We start from the raw sequence: 24,865 nt of genomic DNA, 5'->3' as shown, positions 1-24,865 counted from the left end.
TGCAGAGATCATCTAGGACAATACAAGTACTTACATGTGCAGATTCCTTTGTTCATTTTACCCAGACAGTGGCATCTTGCTTGTTTTTTCTACTAAATACCTTGGTGACCATTCCACATTTAAGCTGCCTTCTTTTTATAACAGTCTATCTTCGTTGATGAGTTTGGATGCATTCTAAAGCTCTACAATTAAACTCAGCCCCCACGTTTTATGTCTTTCATACCACAGTTTACATCTTTTTATCTTATGTATCCATTAACAAATTATTATAGTTACAGTGAATAATGCTTTTCTTTTAACCTTCACACAAGATTTAGAAGTGATTAACCCAACACCTTTGCAACATTAGATTATTATGATTTTTACTACATACTTACCTTTATCAGTGAGATTTATATTTTCATATGTTTTCTTGTTACTAATTAGTACCCTTTAATTTCAGCTTAAAGAAGTCCCTTTAACATTTCGCGTAAGGCCAGTCTAGTGGTGAGGAGCTCCTTGAGATTGTCTTTGTCCAGAAAATTCTTTATCTTTCAATTCTGAAGGACAACTTTGCCAGGCATTCTTAGTTGACAGTTTTGTTTTGTTTCCCTTTCAACACTTGGATGCCTTCTTCCTTTTACTAGCTGAACAGTATTACATTGCAATTCAATTCAAGGACAGTCATGCTTCCACTCTTTTGCAGTGATAAACTACTACTAAGAACACCCTTATGACATAAAAATGTTGAAAATCTTTTCATATGCTTATTTGCCATCTGTATATCTTCTTTGTGAGATGTGGGTTCAGATCTTTTACCCAGTTTAAAAGTGGGATGTTTTCCTCTCAACAAAGTGGGTTTGGAGGAAACATACCTCAACCTAGTAAGAGCCATATATGAAAAACCCACAACCAACATCATACTCAATGGTGAAAAACTGAAAGCATTTCCTCTAAGGTCAGTATCAAGAGGATACCCACTCTCACTACTTTTATTCAACATAGTCCTCAAAGTCCTAGCCACAGCTCAGACAACAAAAAGAAGTAAAAGCCATGCAAATTGGTAAGGAAGAAGTAAAACTCACTATCTGCAGATCTTATATATAGAAAACCCTAAAGACTCCACCAAAAAACTATTAGAAACTGATAAAAAATAAAATATCCAAGAATAAACTTAACCAAGAGGTAAAAGACCTGCACTGTGAAAACTATAAAACACTGACACAAACAAAAGGAAAGCTATTACATACTGATAGAGTCCAAGAATCAACATTGTTAAAATGTGCATACTACCCAAAGCAATCTATAGATTTAATGCAATCCCTATCAAAGGTAACAGCACTCCAGATGATCTTATGTGTCAACTTGCCTCAAGATAAAACATTCCTTACTTGCTGACCTGAGTCCCTTGATCTGTAACAGAACTAATTTACTTTCTTTGAGATTTGCAGACCACTGATCTTGAGGAATAAGGACCAGAACTTTCCCAGGTCACAGAAGCCAGCAATTCTGTTTGAAGCCACCTTGGCTTTCTCATTAGCCTAAAATTTTTTTAGCAAAATGTTTTTCTTTTTTTAGGCCACACAAATGATTTTACTGACCTCTCATTGTTATCTATAAACCCAGCCCTTCTCTGCAGAAAGAACAGAGTACTACTGCATATCATGAAACAAGAACCAGACTCTGTTGCACAACCCACAAACACTGAGATAACTTTTGTAGCTGGCATCAAGTCTTCATATAATCAAGAAAGGTTGCAGGCCACTGCACTCTGTTTGCTGATTAACCACACTAAACCTCTTTAAAAACTCCTGCTCCAGGCAGAAACCTCAGAGTTGGCTTTTGTTTTGTTTTTTTTAATTTAAAGTTTTATTTAGTGGGGTGCTTGGGTGGCTCAGTTGGTTAAGTCACGATCTCATGGTTTGTGGTCCTTGTGTCAGGCTCTGTGCTGACAGCTCAGAGCCGGGAGCCTGCTTCAGATTTTCTCTCTGCCCCTCCCCCACTCACTCTATCTATCTCTATCTCTTGCATGTGCACGCTCTCAAAAAATAAACATTTAAAAAATAAAATAAAGATTTATTCATTAATTTTGAGAGGGAGAGATAGAGTGTGAGTGGGGGAGGGGCAGAGAGAGGAAGACAGAGAATCCCAAGCAGGCTCCACACTGTCAACACAGAGCCCAACTCAGGGCTCGATCTCACTGACCACGAGATGATGACCTGAGCCAAAGTTGGACACTTAACCAACTGAGCCACCCAGAGGCCCCTCGGAGTCAGCTTTTGGACAAGAGTTCACCTTCTCCTCAGGTTGCCAGCCTTCAGATTAAAGCTCAAATTCCTTTCTAATCAAAATTTGTCTCTTGAGTGGCACCTGAGTGGCTCAATCAGTTGAGTGTCCAACTCTTGATTTCAGCTCAGGTAATGATCTCACAGTTCATGGGATCCATCCCTATGACCAGAGCTGCATTGACAGTGGGGAGCGTGCTTGAGATTCTCTCTCCCTCTCTCTCTCTCTGCTCCTCCCCTGGTCATGCACATGCGCTCTCTCTCTCTCAAAATAAATCAATAAACTTTTAAAAAACAAACGAAAAAATTTGCTCTTGAGTAATGGCTTTTCAAGCAATGGGCAGCCGAACTTGCTGGAGGTATCACAATCCCAAATTTCAAGATACACTACAAAGCTGTAGTAATCAAAACAGTATAAAAAATGGACACATAGATCAATGGAACAGAATAGAACCCAGAAATAAACTCATGCTTACAAGGCATGAGGCAAAAATATACAATGAGGAAAAGACAATCTCTTCAATAAACAGTTCTGGGGAAACTGGACAGCTACATGCCAAAGAATGAAAGTGGACAACTTTCTCACACCAGACACAAAAGTGAACTCAAACTGGATTCAAGATCCGAGATCATAAAACTCCTAGAAGAAAATATAGGCACTAATCTCTTGGACATCAATCTCAGCAACATCTTTGTATGTATGTCTTCTCAGGTAGAGGAAACAAAAGCAAAAATAAACTACTGGGACCACATCAAAATAAAAAGCTTTTGCATTGTGAAGGAAACCACCAAAAAACCAAAATGAAGATATTTGCAAATGATATATCCAATAAGGGGTTAATATCCAAAATAAATGAAAAACTTATACAAGTTTACACCAATAATAATAATAATATAATAATAATAATAAAATTCCAATTAAAAATAGGCAAAGGAAAAAACATTAAAAAAAATTTTTTTAAATGCTAAGGGGCTCCTGGATGGATCAGTCAGTTAAGTGTCCGACTTCAGCTCAAGTCATGATCTCACAGTCCATGAGTTCAAGCCCCGCGTTGGGCTCTGTGTTGACAGCTGAGAGCTTGGAGCCTGCTTCAGATTCTGTGTCTCCCTCTCTCTCTGCCCCTCCCCTGCTCATGCTCTGTCTCTGTCTCGAGAATAAATAAAAACATTAAAAAAAAATTAAAAATGGGCAAAGGACCTAAATAGTCATTTTTCCAAAAAAGACAGATGGCCAACAGACACATGAAAAGATGCTCAACATCACTAATCATCAAGAAAATGCAAACCAAAGCCACAATGAGACATCAACTCATACCTGTCATAATGGCTAATATTAAAACCACAAGAAATAGGGGTGTCTGGATGGCTCTGTTGCATCCAACTTTTTATTTCATCTCAGGTCATGATCTCACGGTTCATGAGATCAAGCTCCGCATTAGGTTCTGCACTATCAGCAAAGAGCCTGCTTAGGATTCTCTCTCCCTTTCTCTGCCTCTCCCCTCCTTGCACATGTGCTCTCTCTAAAAATAAAAAATAATTTAAAAAAAAAAAAAGAACGAACAAGTGTTGGTGAGGATGTGGAGAAAAAGGTACCCTTATGTAGTATTGGTGGGCATGTAAACTGGTACAGCCACTGTGGAAAATGGTACGGAGGTTCCTCAAAAAGCTAAAAATACAGGAATGCAAGCTGGTGCAGCCACTCTGGAAAACAGTATGGCAGTTCCCCAAAAAACTAAAAACAGAACTACCCTACGACCCAGAAATTGCACCACTAGGCATTTATCCAAGGGATACAGGTGTGCTGTTTCAAAGGGACACATGCACCCCCATGTTTATAGCCGCACTATCAACAATAGCCAAAGTATGGAAAGAGCCCAAATGTCCATCGATAGATGAATGGATAAAGAAGATGTGGTATATACATAAAATGGAGTGTTACTCGGCAATCAAAAAGAATGAAATCTTGCCATTCGTAACTACGTGGATGGAACTGGAGGGTATTATGCTAAGTGAAATTAGAGAAAGACAAAAATCATATGACTTCACTCATATGAGGACTTTAAGACACAAGAAAGATGAAAATAAGGGAAACAAAAATAATATAAAAACAGGGAGGGGGACAAAACAGAAGAGACTCATAAATATGGAGAACAAACTGAGCGTTACTGGAGGGGTTGTGGGGGGGGGATGGGCTAAATGGGTAAGGGGCACTAAGGAATCTACTGCTGAAATCATTGTTGCACTGTATGCTAACTAATTTGGACATAAATTTAAAAAAATTAAAAATTAAATTTTTTAAAAAAGCTAAAAATATAGGGTGCCTGGGTGGCTCAGTCATTTGAGCATCCGACTCTTGATTTTGGCTCAGGTCATGATCTCATAGTTTGTGAGTTCGAGACCTTCAGGGCTCCATGCTGACAGTGAGGAGCCTGCTTGGTAGACTCTCTCTCTCGCTCTCTCTCTGCCCCTCCCCTGCTCTCTGGCATGCACCCTCTCTCTCAAGCTAAACTTAAAAAAAAAAAAAAAAAAAAAAGTTAGATGGGGCACCTGGGTGGCTGAGTTGGTAAGCATGCGACTTCAGCTCAGGTTATGACCTCACAGTTTGTGAGTTAGAGCCTCGCGTCGGGCTCCTTGCTGACACTCAGAACCTGGAGCCTGTTTCAGAGTCTGTGTCTCCCTCTCTCTCTGCTCCCTCCCCTGTCCATGCTCTCTCTCTCTCTCTCTCAAAAATAAATAAAACATTTTTAAAAAGTTAAAAATAAAAGTACCCCATGATCTAGTAGGTCCACTACTAGGTATTTACCCAAAGAAAATGAAAACACTAATTTGAAAAGATACATGCACCCCTATGTTAATTGCAGCATTATTTACAATAGCCAAGATATGGAAGCAATCCAATCACGCGTCTATGGATGAATAAAGACATCAAGTGTGTGTGTGCACACACACACAATGATATATTACTCAGCCATGAAAAAGAGTGAGACCTTGCCATTTGCAACAACAGAGATGGACATAAAGGGTGTTATGCTAAGTGAAATAGACTAAGACAAATACAATTTCACTCATATTTGGAATCTAAAAAAACAAACAAAACTCTTAAATACAGAGAACAAACTGGTGGTTTCCAGAGGGGAGGTTGGTAGGGGGATGGGTGAAATATATAAAGGGGATTAAGAGATACAATTTTCCAGTTATAAAATAAGTCAGTGAGATAGAGTACAGCATAGGAAATATAGTGAATAATATTGCAATAACATACAGTAACAGATAAAAAAACTTATTGCAGTGAGCATTGAGTAATGTATAGAATTGTTGAATCTACATGTTCTATGGCTAAAACTGATATATGTTAATTATGTTTCAATTTTTTAAAAATTGGGATGTCTTACTGTTGAATTCTAAGAGTTCTTTTATATTTTGGATATAAGTATTTTATCAGACACGTGTTTGCAGATTTTTTCATATTTTTATTTCCTTTGCAGGGTCATTTGCAGAGCAAAGGTCTTTAATTCTAGTGAAATCCAACTTAATCTTTTCTTTCATGGATCATGCTTTTGGTGTTTTATGTGAAAACAACTGCCAAACAAAAAAAAAAAGGTCACCTAGTCTTCTCTTGTGCCATCTTCTAGAAGCTTTATAGTTTTGCATTTTACATTTAGGGATATGATCTATTTAGAATTAATTATTGTGAACAGTGTGAGGTCTGTGTGTAGCTTTTTTTTGCATATGAATATCCAGTTTTTCTAGCATCATTTGTTGAAAAGACTATCCTTTCTCAATTATATTGCTTTTGCTCCTTTTTCAAAAATCAGTTGACCATTTTTGTGGGTCTATTTCTGGGTTCCCTATCCTGTTTCATTGATCTATTCTTTTGCCAATATATGCTGTCTTACTGTAGCTTTGAGATCAGGTAGCGTCCGTCCAACTTCTTCAGATTGTGCTGGTTTTGGACAGTCTTTTGCCTTTCTGTATAAACTGCAGAATCAATTTGTTGATATCTACAAAATAACTTGCTAAAATTTTGATTGAGATTGCGCTGAATCTATAGATCAAGTTGGGAAGAATTGACATCAAATGATAGTGTCTTCCAATCCATAAACCCAAAATATTCTTCTTTTTATATCTTCTTTGATTGCCTTAGAGTTTTGCAGTTCTACACATAGATCCTGTAACATATTTTAGATTCATACCTATTAATTTTTATAAATGGTATTGTGCTTTAAATTTCAAATACCAATTGGACATTGCTGGTATATAGGAAAGCAAATGACTCCTGGGTAATAACTGTGTATCTTAAAATCTTGCAATAATCACTTGTTCCATTTTTTTTCAATACTTTGAAATTTCCTACAAAAAAGTATGCTATCCCTCAACATATTTTTTTTCCTTCTCAACTGTTCACTTTTTACTTACCTTTCTTACTGTACTAGCAAGGATTTCCAGTACAATTTTGAAAGGTGTGATGAGAGGGGACATCTTTGCCTCAGTAGGAAAGCTTCTAGTTTCTCACATTATGATACTAACAGGAGGGTTTTTACAAATTTTCTTCAACAAGTTGAGAAGTTCTCTTATATTCTTAGTTTGAGTTTGTATCATAACGAGTGTTGGGGGTAAGCACCTTATAAATGGTGCTTTAAATCAATCTATCCCAGAACTTCTCTAAGCAGGGACTGATGTGAAGCAAGCAATGTAGGTAAGAGATAAAGTTACGCAGACAACTGTTACAAACTGCCTACTGCAACCAAATCAATAGCTCTATATTGAATATGTAACCGATACAGCCAAAGCCAAAATACGGCAATACACTGCACATAGGCTAAGCCCCCAAACGAGGACAAAGGCTGGGAGCATTAATAAGAAACTCACTTAAAAGCATTATCGCTTGCTTTTTAGAAATACTTCTGCCTGTTCTCTGTAGTCTTTGCCAAATAAAGTTATTTATTTATGGGAGCAAGAGAGCACACGCGAGTGGGGAGGAGGCAGAGGGAGTGAGAAAATCCCAAGCAGGCTCTACACTGTCAGCACAGAGCCCAAGGTGAGGCTCCATCACAAGTACCTCAGGATCATGACCTGAGCTGAAATCAAGAGCCCAATGCTCAAAGACTGGGCCACCCAGGTGCCCCCAAATAGTTACAATTTAGAAGATACATTTTATTCACAGGCCAATATGCAATGGCTCAGAGTCTGAGACCTATCTACTCGCGGAAAGAAACTCTACTGCAGTAGTCGCTTACAAAGGCGGAAGAGATTAATCAATTGATACATGTGGTGTTAGTCTTAACCACTAAGCAAAAATTTTACCTTGTACTGTTTCTCCTTTTACTTTGTTTTCAATCACAGCGTGGTTTAAAAACACGCTACCGAAATCTCGTTTAAAAAGTCAGCTCTTACACTTTCTAACTGGATACCTTTTGGCCCAGAAATCACAAAAATAAACCCCACGGCCTAAGTGGCTGTGGACAACATAGAGGGAAAAAAAGCACTCAAGCACAACACACAGGTGGAGCGCTGTTACTCATGCACTCTTCCCAGGTGCGTCCTCCGCAGAGCCGCCCGAAAGCAGAGGCTTTCCGTCGTGGACACTTTTCCAACTCGGGGAAATGCCTACGAGACTGCGCAGACCAAAACGAGGAAAGTGGAAGTTGCGGCGTGAGGCTGGAGAAGGGTACGGCTTTTCTCCCTTTCAAACGCCACCAGACTCCCCAGCCCGAGACACCACCGGGACTTCAAAGTCCACGCCCAGGCCTCACGGCACAACCGCCCGCCCGCTTCCCTCTCTACGCGACCTCTAGCCAGCCCCTTCCCTCCTCTCCTCCCCGCCCCTTCACCCAGCCAATCCTAGACCCAGCGTCCCTCGCGCCGACCTTTTCCTTCCGAGCAGACCCCCACCTCCAGGCGCCTCCAAATGACAAGCGGCGCGGGGCATTGTGGTCCCGTGCGTAAGAGCGAGGCCCGGGGCAGGAAAAAGAAAGCAAAAGACTAGGGCGAGGCGGCAGGGCGGCCCCGCGCACGCGCACGGGCAGCGACAAGAGTAAAAAGGGGCGGTGCGTGTTCTACGGCGAGCGGACTGGGGCGGGGTCGCGCGGCCTTGGCGGGGAGTCCGCGAGCCGGGAGGGGAGGGGGGTGGGTGAGGGAGCGGGCGGAGGAGGAAGTGTCATGGCGTCGGGCCGTGGAGCTTCTTCTCGCTGGTTCTTTACTCGGGAACAGCTGGAGAACACGCCGAGCCGCCGCTGCGGAATGGAGGCGGATAAAGAGCTCTCATACCGCCAGCAGGCGGCCAACCTCATCCAGGACATGGGACAACGTCTCAATGTGTATCCTTTCCTGTTCTTGGCCCTCCGCCGCTCACGCCCTGTCCCCCCTCACTATTCTCCCGGTCGCCTGTTCTCCGGGCCTGGTGCCCCGCAAACATGGCGCCGCCGCCTCGGCCTTCGCTGAGACTCGCCCGCGCCGTAAGGGAAGGCGGGCTTGGGCTCGGGAAGCCGAAACCGGCCAGTGAAGGAGGGGAGGAGAGGAGTCCTGGAATGCGGGCTAGGAGACTGCGTTGTGTAATCTGTTTGGGGCCGCGCGTGGTGGCGGCGGGGGATGGGAAGGCCGCCGAGGCCAGGGGGGAATTTTAGGGATTATCGCAGAAAAGAGGCAGCTATTTCCACTTCTCGTCGGAGAAGGGGCCGAGAAGTAGAAGGGTTACCGATGCTGAAAGGCGTGAAGTCTTCTCCGCAGCTTCTCCCCGCGTTCCTCGCTGGTTTGATGGCGGGTCTCATACCTTGGGAGCTCACTGGAGGTCTTTATGTTCTTGGCGTGGTTTTGTATAGATGTGCGCGCGCGCATTTCAACTGTCTGATGCTGAGTTTAGTGAGTCGTAGCCATTGATAAATCCTTCCCGGGCTGGCTTAATAGCAATATTGGAGTGAAATGCTCAGCACTTATTATAGTTGGCGTCGAGCCTACCATCACCACCACCCTGCGGGGTTTTGTTTTATGTGTATAGTTTTGGGGTTCGTTTTGAGTGAACTGTAAGCATTGGAAAAATACCGTAGGCGGGGAATTTTCCATCAAAATTGTTTTGGAAATTAGGTCCTGTTTTTCTCGGCTATTTCCTAAATGTTACGTTCCAGCTCTCAGCTTACAATAAACACTGCGATTGTTTATATGCACAGGTTTTATATGCACCATTCTTTCACCAAATTCAGTAGAAATGTAAGTACTATCTTATAGCTTGTTTCTACCATAACCAAATTTTGAAGTAAATCGATACGCATAAAAAAGTTGGTCGTGGATTTCACTTTTGATTTAGTGTTCTAAGGTAACAGCGAATGTAAACCGTGTGATAAACGTTTTGGTTGAAATGCAAAATGTTTCTAGTTTTTTAATTTGTGATGACAAGCTGCTGGGCACTTTGTTAGGCTTTGCCAGGTTTTTGAGATAAAAGGTAAATAAGAAACATTTACTCTAACAGTTATGACATCGGTATTCATTTAAATTTTATAGTTAACATTTGAATAATTTTAAATAGTAATGTACAGTGTAATTTGGCCTAGTCATTCTGTTGTACATCTTAATTGTATTGGATTCATTGTTTCAAATATTGTGAATTGGGCTTAATTTAATTCAAACATTCTTTTGAAATGATCCTTTGAAAATTAAATGTTTAGCAGAAACATTTGATTTGCTAACAGTAATTTCTTATGGTGTCAGCGTTCCTATTTATCGCAGTATTTGTTGTCTCCTTAAGTTTTTGGTGACCTAAACGTCAAATTTTCCTTCAAACAAAATGGCAGAGGTGTGTATAATTAGTTTTGAAGTAAAACTTATTCTCCAGTACTAAAGAATGTAACCTGCAACCTGTAAATCTTGAAAAGTCGAGTAATGCTGTTTAGTTGAAAATTTTATTTTAATTTGTGAAAGGTGTGAGTTTGGTCTTTTTTTCAGAGTAACTTGCATACTGTGTTGCATCTGTTAACAGAAAGTTGCATATTGTTTAAACATACTTAACCTTGTCTTAATTCTCACTATATTTTTTGCTCTTTTTATCACAGCTATTTTTAGAATGTTATTCTGAAAGGCGTGTGTAGAAAAAATAGACTGTGGAAGACTATGCTATTGGTAGATTGTTATTAGGACCTTTTTGCTAAGAAAACAGTCTTTGAAAAGGTCCATAAAATATTTTCTTTTTTCTATTTGGAAGGAACAGCTTCATAGCTTAGATTGATTCCTGTTGTAATCTCTTCTGATCATAAGTGATTTGGTTTATCAGATTGTCATAGAGGTTTATCTTGTTTGAACAGTATATGTGTTTGTATACATTTTGGTCTCCCGCAGGCTCCTTTGCTTCTCTTTCTCTTTTAAATCTACATGAGTCTTATTCTATTTCCATTTTCCTAGTTATTTCTTGTGCACAGAACTTAGGTCAGTGATAGTGTTATGGAAGAGAGAGGAAGCCTCTTTGGCAATAACAATTTAGATCGAGAGAATTACATTTTTATTAAATTGGCTCCAAAGGCAGTCGTAAACTAATGAATACTAATACAAATGTGGCTTTCCTTAAGTAGCCTTGGAAAATGCTGGTAGAAATCACAAGTCAAAATAGTTCTGGAAATTCTTTATGTGGCTACAGAGGTCTCATTTGCTGAATCAGGCTTACTTTTCTACTTCTAGTAATTATCTCACCACAAGACTATACTTCTCTTTTTGAACCCTCCCTCTTTCATAATTTGTCTCTATGGCCTGGTTGGTGTGCTTTAAAACAGGTATCTTGCTTACAGCCAAAATTCACAGCTTGACCTTTAAATTAAATGGTGAAGCCTGGGTCACTTGCATTCTTTCCCTAATTTACTTAAATGCCATCATTCATTAAAAAGCCAAAGTATTATTTTTATTACCCCACTTAATGCCATATATGTATGAAGGTAAACTTCAGCATTTTACATTAAATTGTTATTAGCAGGATAATTGAAATCTGAAATCTGATGTTAATTTCTATTTTAAAAAGTAACATTGCACCCTTCATATCTAACTGTTGTCTTTTTTACCTTTGCTATTTTATCAAAAGTGGTTTTAATATTTGTATTGGTGCTCTTGCATCAATTGCACAGCCTCACTCTTTTATCTTTTTTTTTCCCTATTCTTTTAGGGTGAAGGGGGTGGTCTCAAATTGAATGTGAGTCACTTTTAAATTCATACTCCCCCACATCATTGGGAAAATTTTTCTTATAGGGTTATAATGGAATGTCATAGTAAACTTAGAAAAAGCATGAGTTTCACCACAAACGGAACACCAGTCAGTAAATTAAACCCTAACAAGCTTAAATTTTGAGATGATAGTTACAAACTTTACCTAGTTTCATAATATATGCATTAATTATATCAAAATATGTTTAATGTTTATGTGGATTTATTGTATTTTCCCACAGCGGCTAATTTAAAAGTAATATCTCCCCTAAAATTTAAGCGCTGTTGTGTTTGAGAATAAAGTCAGTGTGGACATGTGTTGGTGACCCAGAAACTATCTTTGAGTTTTATTGTCAATTTCTCTTGGAGGGTTGGATCACTGTCCACACTAAGTGACTTCTATATGTAACCTAATTAGATAAGTCTACCCTTTGCCCACTGGATGCAGTAAGGTTTATGTAATTGGGGTTAGAAATTAAAGAATGGCCTTACAACGTGAAGCTCAAGATAAATCTGGTGAAGTAGAAAAGCCCTGGCGCCAACAGTATCTCCAAGTTCTATACTGTGGGAGAACATCCTCTCCAGTATCAACCTTAGAATAAATATTGATTCAGTTTCTCTTAGAAACTCTGTTCATTAATTTTGTTAGTCAAGTTTATGATGCATTTGTTTCTTATATTCTAATGAATTGTCTTAAGATGAGATTGTGGAGAATACACTGTTCTCTCTGTATTTTTGATGGTCATGGTCTGTTTTCATACGTCTGTTCTCCAAATCCATGGTCATTTAAATCTCTTTACTTAGTTTTATTGCCTCTGTTTTTGAGCTGCAGCAGTCGGAGCTGTATCCAATATGCCAGATTTAAATGTATTGTAGTTTTTATTTAATGTATTATATTTCTGCTAAGGTCCCAAGAGTATACAGTTAAGGATGGTATTTAGGACTGATGATTTTAAGGAATGACTATAATGATTTCTTTTTGCTTTTTAAATTTTTGTTGTTGTTGTTGTTTTTTAGAGAGAGACAGAGAGCAAGCTGGGGAGGGGCAGAGAGAGGAGGGAGACACAGAATCTGAAGCAGGCTCCAGGCTCCAAGCTGTTAGCACAGAGCCTGATGCAGGGCTGGAACTCACGAACTGTGAGATCATGACCTGAGCTGAAGTCGGACGCTTGACCGACTGAGCCACCCAGGTGCCCCATGACTGTAATGATTTCTAAGATTGCATCATCTATGTCATATCTACATTTCATTTTATACATCTAAGTTAGCTGTACACCTTAAGTGAACTTGTATTTTTGCTTGTGATAAAATTTGATTACCACTTTTTGTTCACAATGTTTATAATCTTAGTTGACTTTTGATTAGTAGATGTCATTTGGAAATTTGCAGATGTTCTTTTTGCATTCCTTTCATCCCCTGTAAAGACTTAAATGAGGAAAGCTATTCTCGTATACATCTAGAGAAGTGCCCACAGTCTCTGTTCTTTAATAATATAGCATTCTGCCATTATAATTATTAATTACAGTCTTTGCAATAGAAATTTATTTAAGACTTTTTTAAAAGTAGGTTTTATCCAGTTTACACTAACTGCTTTTTTATATTCAAATTACTGATGACATTGTCATACACTTGCATTTTGTGAAAGAAAACATTTTGGGGGAATTGGTTAGTTCAAGGTTTTTGTTTATATTTTTACCGTGAAAGCCCTAAATTTCTCTCAAACATAGTAACATAGATGCAGTTAAATGTAAAAATATCCCCCAACACATCCATTCAGGCTAGAAGGTAAACAATGTAAGGACAGAGTTTTATTTGTTTCCTTCCTTTCTTGGCTTTAGTCACTGTTGTGTCTCCAGTATGTCACATAGAGTAGATAAATGTAGCAGCTATTTGTCAATAAAATGGATCAAATCTTGTTGCTCACAGGTCTGTTGAATGACTCCTTATACATTTTTCTCTGTGTATGTCCTCTCCCCAGTGACAACACTTTAAATGCTTTCTTTTATTTTTAAAAACTAATACAGGTATATGGTAAATGAAAAAGGTAGAAAGGGAATATGATAAACCTCTCTTCAGCTTGAGTAAGCCCACTGCCCTGAAACATTTTCTGTTAACAGTTCTTGTGTGCCCTTTCAGAAATACTTTTTGCTTGTGAAAGCCTATATATATGTATCTTTTTCAGCACAAAAAAAGGGGTTTGTTTTGGTTTCCCAGTTCTTAGATGTGACACAGCTGCTGTGTGAGAGCATATAGAATTGGACTGGTCCTAGTTGGGTTTAGGTGTGGCTACTCCTGGGGAAGTAATTTTTAAGATGGCACCAACTGCTTTTTAATTTAATAAAGCTGTTAATCCAAGAATAATTCTATGTTCAGAATCCATTAATACTACTGGGAAATACTGCAGTGCTGTCCAGTAGAACTTTCTGGGTAATGGAAGTATTTTGTATCTTTTCTGTTCAGAGTGATACTAACCAAGCACATGTTTCCTGGGTTGTAAATTTGAGATTATTAGACTAGATGATTTCTAAGTTTACTTTTCAGCTATCAGTTGCACAGATGCTAAAGTATTATCTTCCTGAAGAAACAGATACAGTTACTGACTTGTCCAAAATCAAAGCAGCCATTATATGATAGGCATTTGAACCTAAATTCCTTGCCTAATCCCATACTGTTCTCACTTTTGTCTGACCCTAGTGTATTTAAGAAATTGGGCAGAGTATTGAAGCTAGTGTTTTCTTTTATTTTATTTAAAAAAAATTTTTTTTTTCTTAATGTTTATTTATTTTTGATAGAGGGAGACACAGAGCGCGAGCAGGGGAGGGGCAGGGAGAGAGGGAGACACAGAATCTGAAGTAGGCTCCAGGCTCTGAGGTGTTAGCACAGAGCCAGACACAGGGCTCGAACCCACAAAATGTGAGATCATGACCTTAGCCGAAGTCGGATGCCCAGCCGACTGAGCCACCCAGGCACCCCTGAAACTGGTATTTTTTAAAGAGATGATCAGTAGACAAGTAAATAGTGAAAATATTTTCTCAGATTTTGATCTGCTTACATCAATTGGACAAAATCCAATAAAGTCTTCTTTTGAATTAGGCCCCAAATTCCCCTTTTAGCCCTTTTAGACTTAGCATTTATGCATTGCGCATCCTTCTTTTTCCAGATGGTGCAGTCTCTTCACTTTTCATGTGAATGTGATCTGTCAGGTTTTAAAACAGGTGAAGTTTCAACTCTTCATGAAGCATTCCCAAGATAACTCCACTCTTGTACTTCTTAATTTCTGTCTCTATCTTATTCTTTGGGTCCTATTCACATCCTTTTGTACTCCATCTATTTGGTGTCCTTTATTGCTATAGCATAACTATATTATGCGTTGAAGTTGAAGTAGGTTTTTCTTTTTATTAGAAAATAAAACACAAACATAAAACCACCAAACAAATGAATAGCTGAAAGGCAAACAACCTTGTAACCCAAGAAAGAGAACTTTGCCACCTATCCCAGAAGTGTTTCCATATGCCCCACCCTTATGTCAGACCCTTTCCTCCCTCTACAAAATAACCAGTATCCTTGATGTAGTAATCACTTTCTTCGATTTTGATACAGTTTTACCACCTAATTCTGCACTCTTAAATGCCACAGTTTAATCCTGTGCATTAAATATTTGATTTTTTAAGTCTCAATATATAGGTCTCCCCTCCAGCCTTTTCACTTAAATTTTATCTGTTGAAGAACCTAGGGCATTAGACCATAGAATTTCCAACTGTCTGCATTTTGTTGATTGTATACTCCTGCTGCAGTTTGTCATGCTCCTTTGTTCTTTAATTCCCTGCAAATTGCCAATTGGATCTAGAAATTTCATCAAACTGACTTTAGATCCCTTTGGCAAGACTGCAGGTGGTTTTATGTTCTTTCATCAGATCCCTAATGTCTTATCGTGTATGATGTTAGTAGCTGTTGATATTCAGTCCCTAGATCCTTTCGTTCATTGTGATACTCTAATTCTATCATTTCTGGGTTTATTAATTGGAATATTTTTATAATGAAATGCTGTGATTCATCTATTTAGATACCCAGTGGTACGGTTCATAAAGGAAAATACATGATTCTTGCCCTACATTTACCACCTTTGTTGAAATGTGATTCATATACTGTACATTTCACCCATTGAAAAGTGTACAGTTCCATGCAGTTTTTTAGGTGTATTCACAGAGTTGTGTGTGAATTTAAAAATTTTTCATTACCCCAAGAAGAAACCCTACGTTCTTTGGCTGTCTATTCCCATTCTTCCCTCCACCCCCAACCTATTCCAGACGTTTCCTATGAGTGGAATCATACAATATTTGGTCCTTTGTGACTGGCCTCTTTCTCTGACCACATAATGTTTTTAAGGTTTATCTGTGTTGTAGCACATATTAGTACTTCATTTATTTTTCTTGCGGACTACCATTATACCACATTTTATATATCCATTCATCAGTTGATAGACATTTGAGTGATTTGCACATTCTGGCTATTATTTTGCTCCTGTGAACATTTATATATAAGTTTTCAGGGGGACGTATGGTTTTGGATTCTCTTGGTTGCAGGAATAGCATTGCTAGACCATATGGTAATTCTATACCCCAATAATCTTGGATAGCTTCCTCACTGTGTTATAGCACCATGTTCCACGCTCATCTTGTACATTTCCTTCTCCACAGTTGTAATAGCCATTTCTTTCAGAAACCCTCCTTTCTTTTAGTAGGAAGTGGTATTTCAAAAACCAGGAGCTGGATATTAGGGATACTCATTGTTATTGTGTTGGTCTTATTTGTAGGCATCTTCAGTGAACAGAATGAGGAAATATTTAGTATGGTAAATATATATTCATTATGTACATTGATATGTTAAATGTTTATGATTTACTTACACATTAAATATATAAAGTATACATTAATCAGACTTGTTTTATCTATTTATTTTAAATGTATTCTTTACCTCAGGAATTTGCTAATTCAAAATAACAGCATTTTTTATTTAACCTGTCTTTTGTACATTTCTGTGACCTTTCACACCAAAATCTTAGTTGTTAAGAATGTGGGATTAGAGACCTTATCCCATAATCACTCATTAACTTAACCCCACATTACACAAATAAGTCTCAGACTAACAGTACTTTTGTCATCAGCAGTATAATTATGGAGAACAATGAAATGTTTTTGTTTTGCTCTCCCATCTCATCCATGTTTTTTAAGGTCATATTATAGCTACGTTATCTTAAATAGCTATTACACAACTTTTCTTTTCAATCTTTATTTAATCTTAGTTCTGCAAGTAACCATTTTTGTTCACTACCAGTGCTTCTGTTTAAGTCTCTGTAGTCATTTTGATTGTTACAAGTTCTTTTGAAGATGATGGAAACCATATTCTCTGAATCCTTGTGTGCTGATAATAATTTATCTTTGCCCTTTAGACCCAAGGTCCGTTTTGCTGTGTATAAAATTCTCGGCTCCTGCTTTCTTTTCTTAGATATCTTAAATATGTAATACATTTTTTTTCCTGGCATAAAGCACTAGTGTTGGTGGTAATCTAGTCTTCTCCAATTTATTTTTGCCTAAGTGGCCAGTTTTTTTCCTTTATAATCCAGTAATTTTACTACAGTGTGTCTTGGTGTTGGTTGTTCTGGGTTAATATACTCAAGTGTGTAATGTGATCTTTCGATATGTGATTTCATATCTTTTTTACTTACGTTTTGTGTTTTGAATCATTTTTAGTGTCTAGTAGTTTGGAAGTGTGTTACTGTTTTACTTTGTGATTTTTTATTGTAAAATAGACAACAAAATTTATCATTTTAACCATTTTTAAGTGTACAGGTGACATTAAGTACAGTATTCACATTGTTGTGCAAACATCACCACCATCCATTTCTAGTACTTTTTTATTTTTTCTAACTGAAATTCTGCTCATTGAGCGAATGCCACATTCTCCCACTCCTCCAGACCCTTGGAACCACCATTCTATTTTGTCTTTGGATTTCACTATTCTTGTATCTCTAAGAAGTGGAATCATGCGATATTTGTCCTTCTTTGTGTGTGTCTTATTTTACTTAACCATAATGTCTTCAAGATTCACCCACGTTGTAACGTGTCAGAATTTCCTTCCTTTTTAAGGCTGAACGTTACTCCATTGTATGTATGAACCACAGTTGGATTCCTTTTATGTTTTGGTTATTGTGAATAATGCTGCTGGATTGTGAATAAATGTGGGTTAAGTTCTTGCTTTCAACTCTTTTGAGTATATACCCAGAAATGGAGGATCACATTGTGATTTCATTAATTTTTTGAGGAACTGCTATATTTTCCACAGCAATAAGCACTATCTTACATTCCCACTAGCAGTGCACAAGTGTTCCAAGTTCTCCACATCCTCACAACACGTGCTCTTTTCTGGTTTTCTGATAGTAACCATCCTAATGAATGTGAAATGGTATCTCATTGTAGTTTTAATTTGCATTTCTCTGATGACTTAATGATGTTTTAGCATCTTTTTGTATGCTTATTGGCCATTTATATGTTTCCTTTGGAGAAAGTTTAACCAGTCTTTTATCTATTTTTTTTTTTTTTAAGTTGTAGGATTTCCTTGTATATTCTGGATGTTAATCTCTTATCAGGTACATGATTTGCAAATATTTTCTTTGATTCTGTGGGCTGTCTTTTCACTTTCTTGATGCACAAAAATTTTTTGCTTTTAGGTTTAATTTTTTATTTTGAGAGAGGGAGAGACTGAGAATCCCCAGGCTCCACACTGTCAGCACAGAGCCCGATTCAGGGCTCAAACCCATGAACCGTGAGATCATGACCTGAGCCGAAATCAAGAGTTGGATGCTTACCTGTCTTAGCCACCCAGGTGCCCCTGCACAAAAGTTTTTAATTTTGATGAAGCCCAGTTTACCTGTGATTTCTTGTGTTTTATGTGCTTTTGGTTCCTATCCAAGAAATCATTGCCAAACCCAAAGTCCTGGAGTTCTTGTTTTCTTCTAAGGGTTTTATAGGTTTAGTTCTTACATATAGGTCACCAATCCATTGTGAGTTAATTTTTGTATATGGTGTAAAGTGAGGGTTGGATTTCATTCTTTTGCACTTGGATATCTGGTTTCCCCGGTACCATTTGTTTTTGTTTTTGTTTTTGTTTTTGTTTTGAGCAGTTCTTTCTAGTGTGATTTTTACTGCTTAGGGTTAACTCTTCTGATTCGTTTCTTACAGTATTTTTGTATGACCTAAATACTTTTCAGTTACATATGCAGATATATAGCTTGCTTTCTAAGGTTCCCTGGCTGTGTTCCCCCTCCCTCATTTTTATCTTTTCTTTGCCTTGTCCCTGTCCTGCCATTTCTGCTTTGGAAGTTTCAATATTGAGTCCTGGAAAAGAGCCTTGGGAGATCGATTTGAAAAGTACATGGAAGTTGGCTTGAACCCTTTAAGCCCTACTCTAGGCATCTGGCATCCACCCACTTACTGAAATTGACAAAATTCCTCCCTGGTTTAGCTGCTGTTACCAGATTGGCCCACCATGATTTCCTAAATGCTTGGGGGCTACTTTGAAGTTCTTACCAAGTCCAGCAAATGCCCCATTCCGTTCCTTTGCTTCTTTTTGCATAGATGCTGATAGTGGGACGCTCTTGTGGCTACACAGTAGTCAGTTTTGTCCTTAACCCGTTTAGTATTTTGGAATTTCCTAGGAATGCCTTGCCAAATAGTTTAGTTATAAATATCCATGGGGTTTTGCTTTTGCTCTAGTTACTCTGGTTTTCTATGGGAATTTGGTTACCACCTCTGCCAATATCTATCTTCTCAGAATTCTTCAGATAAAACATTAAAAGGTAATCCACAGTCCCTTTAAGAGATACAGTAATTTCCAAACACTGCAGTAGACTATCATTTAAATGTACAGTTGACCCTTAACATGGATTTGAACTCCATGAGTGCACTTATACACAGTTGTGTTTTTTTTTTTCAGTAAATATATTGGGAAATTTTTTGGCAAGTTGCAACAATTAAAAAAATTCAATGACAAACCACATAGCCTAGAATTACTGAAAAAGTGAGAAAAATGAGGTATTATGAGAATACAGTAATACGTGTAACATAAAATATGCGTTAATTGACTACTTATATTATCAGTAATGTTTCCAGTCAGTAGTAGGAGTTTGGAGAAAGTCAAAAGTTATACATGTGTTTTTAATTCAGGGTGGGAGTGGGTTGGCATCACTAATTCAGTGGGTTGGCCCACATTGTTCAGGGGACAACTGTACTTTAATAGGTATAAGTTCTTCTAAGAAGATAAGGATATCATTTTTTTAAGAATCATTAAGTCACTTGAGTTTCATTCTGTTAAACAAGGAACATAATCCATTTGGGAAAGTTTATTAATAGACATAAAAGCGTATGTGATATTCTTGATTGATTTTGCATATTAATTTTGAAAAGAACTCTAGAAAGTTCTCCCACAAAGCTTTAATGTTATTTTGAAACATGGCAGTTTGTCTGCCTAATTACAGGGATGTTGACTGATAAATATTGGGCTATATATTATAGGTCTCTATAAAGTCTTAATGAATCACCTTGTTTTCCCTCCTCAAAATTAGATGATTGTAACAGGTCCAAATCACATCTTTTGTACACACACACACACACACACACACACACACACACACATTTATGTTCATATGCTTCTATCATAGCTTTAGCTCATCTGTCCCAGAAATAAGAAAGCATTTTATTTTTATTCTAAGAAAGCATTTTATATAATTTGGTAATGTGGTGCTTCTACACTAACTCTGGTCTATAGAATAGAGCAGAATTTTACATTAACAAATGTGCATTGAGTATTTGCATTAGCCAAGCCACACAAAGGCCTCTGCATAAACATTGACTATGTAATTTATAAATTGATTTTGAAGGCAGTTAGAACAAGAATTCTGAAGATGTTTTTATTGCATAAAATCGATAAGGTAATGTTTTTAAGGGAAAATCAAATTAGATTGCTGTGTACTTGTTAACGGTTCTAGTTGCAAAGCTGCTGTATTAAGTACTCCTATGATCATATTTAAGGAAAAACATGTAATACGAAGTTTCTCTTTAAATCATTTGAGTCTGGAGGTGCCTGGGTGGCTCAGTCGGTTAAACATCCGACTTTGGCTCAGGTCATGATCTCACGGCTGGTGGGTTTCAAGGCCCGCTTCTGACTCTGTCCTGACAGCCCAGAGCCTGGAGCCTCCTTCAGATTCTGTGTACCCCCTCCCCCTCTCATGGTTTCTCCCTCAAAAATAAATAAATATTAAAAAATAAAATAAATTATTTGCATCTGATATAGAAAAAGAAGCAAATGAGGACTTGTTCGGTGTAAAATTTTAAATGTTATAGTTTCATTGGCTTGTACTTAGTTACCCGATGCTATGTGTTTATATGACAATGTAACAATGTTATTCCACAAACATTAAGTATGTATTATGTAACAAGCAGTATGCAAAGAAGGTATGTATTTTCTTGTAAATAAATAAGAAATAGTGCGGGAAAGGAAAAAAAAAACATTTGTCTACTGTGGGAATGACTAGGAACAGTAACCAATTTGAGCTATTCTATGGTGCCTATAACATGTAATACATTTCCATCTGCTTCATATCATTTTAATGAACTTTCTCTTCAGAATGCCAATTGTGGGGGTTAAGCCTGTGTGCTAAATATATATAGCCACTAACTAGAAGTGGTTAATTTCACATTTCTTTACTATTTTAACATGGCTACTAGGAAATTTTTAATTACATTTGTGGCTTACATTGCATTGCTCTTTGATAGTGCTGGTTTGGGCTATAAACTTATTTTAATTTTTTTTAATGCTTATTTATTTTTTGAGAGCAAGCAGGGGAGGGACTTTGGGGGGGTGGGCGGAGAAACAGAGGATACGAAGCAGTTCTGTGCTAACAGCAGAGAGCCCGATGCAGGGCTCAAACTCATGACCCTTGAGATCATAACCTGAGCCCAGGTGGGACACTCAACCAACTGAGCCACCCAGGTGCCCCGGGCTAAAAGCTCTTAAAAAGTAATACCAATCAACTAATGAAAAGTATAGACATTTGTATCTGTGAACAAAATTATTTTGGAATTCACACTGTAGTAATTTGTTCCATAGAAAAGTTTGCACATTCAAACTAAGCTTAAATAGTGGCCTTATTTACAAGTTGAAAAAAAAAAAAAATGATTCTTTTCGGGTCAAGAATTAAGAGCATGAAAACTGTTGTAGTTTCATGCTTGGGGAAAGAAAAAAATAGCTTTGAGCAGGGAAAGGAAGTTCTGAGGATTTGAGGGCAGTCTTTAAATGGTATTTTGATTCAGAGAAGATACCAGATTTTTACAAGCTCCCGCATCCTTGGAGAGTTGGTATTGCTCTAGCTTAGTGATTGCTATTTAGATCACTAATAGAAGTAGCCATTTGAATCAGTGGTTTCCTTTATGTAGACTTAAACATCTGTTCAAATTATTTTTGTTAACTAAACAAACAAAAGTTTCCTGAAATAATTACATAATTTAAATATCAAAATTAGGTACGGCTGGGTGGCTCAGTCGCTTGTCTGGCCTTGGCTCAGGTCATGGTCTCAGTTTGTGAGTTCGAGCCCCGCATTGGGCTCTCAGCTTTGGGTTCTCCACCTTCTTTCTCTCCCCCTCCCCTGCTGGCACACTCATTCATTCATTCATTCATTCATTCTCTCTCTCTCTCTCAGTAAATAAACTTTTTTTTAAAAAGTCACAATTAAATGTTGTTTAAGAAATGGATATGTAGTATACCTTCTTAAAAAGAAACCTAATTTTCCTTTTAAATTAACAAATGTGCTATGAAGTTATACAGGGTTAAGATAAATGTTGTTTACCAGTGTATATTGTGCTGTGATTAGGTTTCTGCTTTCCTAGAAATTCCCTTTATTGGCAGTAACTTAAAAAGGGAAGTCTTTGACATTAGCTCCTTTAAAAAAAAATCTTTATTGAAATCATTCACAGACCGTAAAATTCACCCATTTAGAATGTATAATTTAATGGGTGTGTTTACAGAGTTGTACACTATCATTGCAGTCTAAGTTTGTAATACTCTCACCACCCCAAAGGAAACCCTATACCCATTAGCAGTTGTTCACTGATTTCTCTCCCCCTTTCAGCCCTGGACAACCATTTTCTGTCTCTCAGTAGATTTGCCTATGCTGTGCATTGCATACAAAATGAAATTATATAATATATGGTCTTTTCACTTACAACATTTGCAAGATCCATCCATGGTGTAGCATGTATCAGTACTTCATTTCTTTTTACTGTCATCATTCCTTTTTACATTCCATCATGTGGATATACATCATTTTATTTATCCATTTATCAGTTGATGAACATGTGGTTTGTTTCTGCTTTTTGCCTATTGTGAGTAATGCTGCTGTGAACATTCCTGTACAAGTTTTTGTGTGGACATTTTCATTTTTCTTCAGTATATACCTAGGAGTGGAATTGCTGGGTTGTATAGTAACTCTATAGACCTCAGTAATCTTGGAAAGCTTTTTGAAAACATTTTGAGAAGCTGCCACACTTTTCCAAAGTAGTTATACCATTTTACCTTCCCACAAGCATTGCATTAAGGGTTCCTTCCAGTTCCTCCACATCTTTGTCACAATTTGCTATCTTCTATCTTTTTCTTTCTTTCTTTTTTTTTTTTTTTTTTAATTTATTTTGAGGGGTGGGAAGAGCAGAGACAGAAAATGAGAATCCCATGGAACTCTAACTCAGAAACTGTGAGATCATGACCTGGGCCAAAATCAAGTCAGACACTTAACCCACTGAGCTGCTCAGGCACCCCTGTCTTTTTTTTTATTATTATCATTATTATTATTATTATTGCCATCTTATGGGCACGCTAGTGAGTATAAAATAGTAGCTTGTGGTTTCATTTTGCGTTTCCATAGTGACTGGTGGTGTTGAGCATCTTTTCATGCATTTATTGGCCATTTGTAGTATCTTTGGGGAAATGTCTACTTAACCCTTTCCCATTTTTTAAATTGTATTGTCTCTTTATTAAGTTGTGAGAGTTCTTTGTATATTCTAGATAACAGTTCCTTATCAGATACAGGATTTGCAAATATTTCCTCCCATCCTATGGGTTAGCTTTTTCACTTTGTTGATGGTTTCATCTGTTACACATGCATTTAATTTATTAGGATTTTTCTTTTGTCATTTGTGCTTTGATGTCATATCTAAGAAAACATTGCTTGATCCATTGTCATGAAGGTGTATTCCTGTTTTCCTTTACAAGTTTTTATCTCTTAAATTTAGGTCTATGATCCATTTTTAGTTAGTTTTTGTATATGGTGTAAAGAAAGGGATGGATTTCATTTTTTTGCATGTGGATATGCAGTTGCCCCAGCACCATTTGTTGAAAAGACTGTTTTTCCTCTATCCAATTAAATGTTTATTTCTGGAATCTATCCTATTCCATGATCCTTATGTCTTTCCTTATACTATTACCACATGGTCTTGATGACTGTAGCTTTGTAGTTTTGAATTCAGAAAGTATGAGTCTTCTAACTTTGTTCTTTTTCAAAACTGTTTTTGCTTTTCTGGATCCCTTGTGTTTCCATATGAATTTTAGAATCAGCTGGTCAGTTTCTGCAGAAAAGAAGCTGAGATTCTGACAGGGATTGTGTGAATCTGTAGATCAATTTGGGGAATACTGTCCACAATATTAAGTCTTCTGTAGTATTAGTTATTTGTTTAGCCATCCGAAGGAAAGGGGACTTTGAAAGATTGATGTGGAATATTTGAATATCTATGCAAGTTGCTTCCCAATATTCTATGACTATTTACCATTGGCTGGTAGGAGCTGAGTGTATAAGGGAAAATAGAGACTTAACTGAGTTTTTTTTCATTTTTGTAAGTTTTATAATGGTAACTTATCCTCCATAAATAAATACTTAAATGTCAGGTTACAGTAAGCATTTAAATACTTTTAAATATAATGTAGTTATTCTATGGAAATCAGGCCTTATTCTCTTAATTATTACTGCTTTTCAGCAGTACTGAATAATAGTATTTTTCAGTCTTATATAGCCAGCTCTCTTCAGATATAATTAGAAATCTAAAATAACATCCAACCTGAAGACTTTTGTATTTCTCAGCATAAATTTTCTTATGTTGACAGTATTACACTCACACATAATTATATGGGTAGGAAAACTAAAATACCAGGCTGAATTAATGACATTTTTTGTAATACTGGAATGTCAGTCTTTTCAGTACAACAAAATTAAGAATGTAAACCAGTTTGTACTGAAATTTTGGCTTAATTGGTCAAGCTTGGTGAGATCTTTACTTTTTTTTTTTTTTTTTTAATATATTTTTATTTGAGAGAACACGTGAGCAGGG

The 24,865-nt window shown here is 37.4% G+C and overlaps 2 protein-coding genes and 1 long non-coding RNA gene across 7 annotated transcripts in view; 2 read left to right on the top strand and 1 right to left on the bottom strand.

Moving 5' to 3' along the window:
• ACMSD (aminocarboxymuconate semialdehyde decarboxylase) overlaps nucleotides 1–1,799 on the top strand; it is a 56,299-nt gene extending 54,500 nt beyond the window's left edge. Inside the window, exon 10 of the mRNA XM_019454474.2 lies at nucleotides 1,606–1,799. Coding sequence (XP_019310019.2) covers nucleotides 1,606–1,647 — 42 coding nt within the window. The 3' untranslated portion in view covers nucleotides 1,648–1,799. The remainder of the gene's footprint in view (nucleotides 1–1,605) is intronic.
• The window catches only part of LOC109270145 (uncharacterized), a 62,484-nt gene extending 54,725 nt beyond the window's left edge, over nucleotides 1–7,759 (bottom strand). The window contains exon 1 of the long non-coding RNA XR_008424716.1: nucleotides 7,569–7,759. This is a non-coding gene — a long non-coding RNA (uncharacterized LOC109270145). The remainder of the gene's footprint in view (nucleotides 1–7,568) is intronic.
• A 645-nt stretch (nucleotides 7,760–8,404) lies between these two features.
• CCNT2 (cyclin T2) overlaps nucleotides 8,405–24,865 on the top strand; it is a 40,741-nt gene continuing 24,280 nt past the window's right edge. For 3 of the 5 annotated variants that reach the window (XR_008424702.1, XM_019454408.2, XM_019454396.2), the window contains exons 1-2: nucleotides 8,405–8,581; nucleotides 9,386–9,467. Coding sequence is in view for 4 of the 5 variants with exons in the window: in XM_019454408.2 (XP_019309953.1) it covers nucleotides 8,424–8,581; nucleotides 9,386–9,467 (240 nt within the window). In the remaining variant the exon portion in view is untranslated. Of the gene's footprint in view, nucleotides 8,582–9,385; nucleotides 9,468–11,400; nucleotides 11,428–24,865 lie in introns of all 5 variants that reach the window. The other 2 variants (XM_019454401.2, XM_019454386.2) reach the window with 1 other exon arrangement.

This window comes from Panthera pardus, unplaced genomic scaffold (assembly GCF_024362965.1).
Source record: "Panthera pardus isolate Hobbes unplaced genomic scaffold, ASM2436296v1 HiC_scaffold_10, whole genome shotgun sequence".
Taxonomy (NCBI): Eukaryota; Metazoa; Chordata; class Mammalia; order Carnivora; family Felidae; genus Panthera; species Panthera pardus.
This window is presented reverse-complemented; position numbering and strand designations above follow the sequence as displayed.